General features: G+C 56.8%; 1 protein-coding gene across 1 annotated transcript in view; it reads right to left on the reverse strand.

The window, feature by feature from the left end:
- Nucleotides 1–47: 47 nt before the first annotated feature.
- ZC3H18 (zinc finger CCCH-type containing 18) overlaps nucleotides 48–657 on the reverse strand; it is a gene marked incomplete at its 5' end in the record, with an annotated part of 41,681 nt that continues 41,071 nt past the window's right edge. The window contains 1 exon segment of the mRNA XM_009318872.1: nucleotides 48–388. Within this exon segment, the coding sequence (XP_009317147.1) occupies nucleotides 190–388 (199 nt within the window).

Below are 657 nucleotides of genomic sequence, written 5' to 3' on the forward strand. Positions count from 1 at the left end.
TTGTTGGTTTTTTGGTGGGTTTTTTTTTTTTTTTTTCCTTTTTTTTCTTTTTGTGTGGTTTTTTTTTTTTAAAAAGAACCGCAGCCAAAATAAGACAGAACTGCAAAATCCCAAAGTGGCCGCTTTTACACTATTTATAAAAACATGAACAGTCACTAAGGGGCAGAGCGGTGCTCCGCGCACGGCCCACTATACTTTCCCCGGGATTTTGGCCCGCTTGCGAGCGATGGCATCTTCCACCGCCTTGAGCTGCTTCAGGAGCTCCTCCCGTCGTGACAGGGTGCTGGACTTGCCCGCCTTGGCGCCCGTGGGGCCCGGCTCGGACGCTTTGCCCGGTATGCTCGTGACTTTGCTGGAGCTCTTGGACTGAGGCGAGAGCTGGCGTTTCCTGGCAGGGGGAGAGAGGAGAGGGTGGTGAGAGGGTGCTCGCCAGCAGCACGCCGCGCTGGAAACGCACCCCTTCGGCATCCGCCGCGGCAGAAAGCGTCGCTCTAAGCGCCGGTGGAAGAAAACAGGTTCAAGGCGCAAGGCCTGGGGTCGGAAAACCGGCTGAAACAGAAGATGATCAGCTCCTCCGGGGGGTGGGATCCAAAATTTAAACTCGGCACCACGGCTGCCACGACAGAAACCCCCACAGGCCGGGCCGGCCGCCGTGGG

The sequence above is a fragment of the Pygoscelis adeliae genome, unplaced genomic scaffold (genome assembly GCF_000699105.1).
Source record: "Pygoscelis adeliae isolate BGI_AS28 unplaced genomic scaffold, ASM69910v1 Scaffold682, whole genome shotgun sequence".
Classification (NCBI taxonomy): Eukaryota; Metazoa; Chordata; class Aves; order Sphenisciformes; family Spheniscidae; genus Pygoscelis; species Pygoscelis adeliae.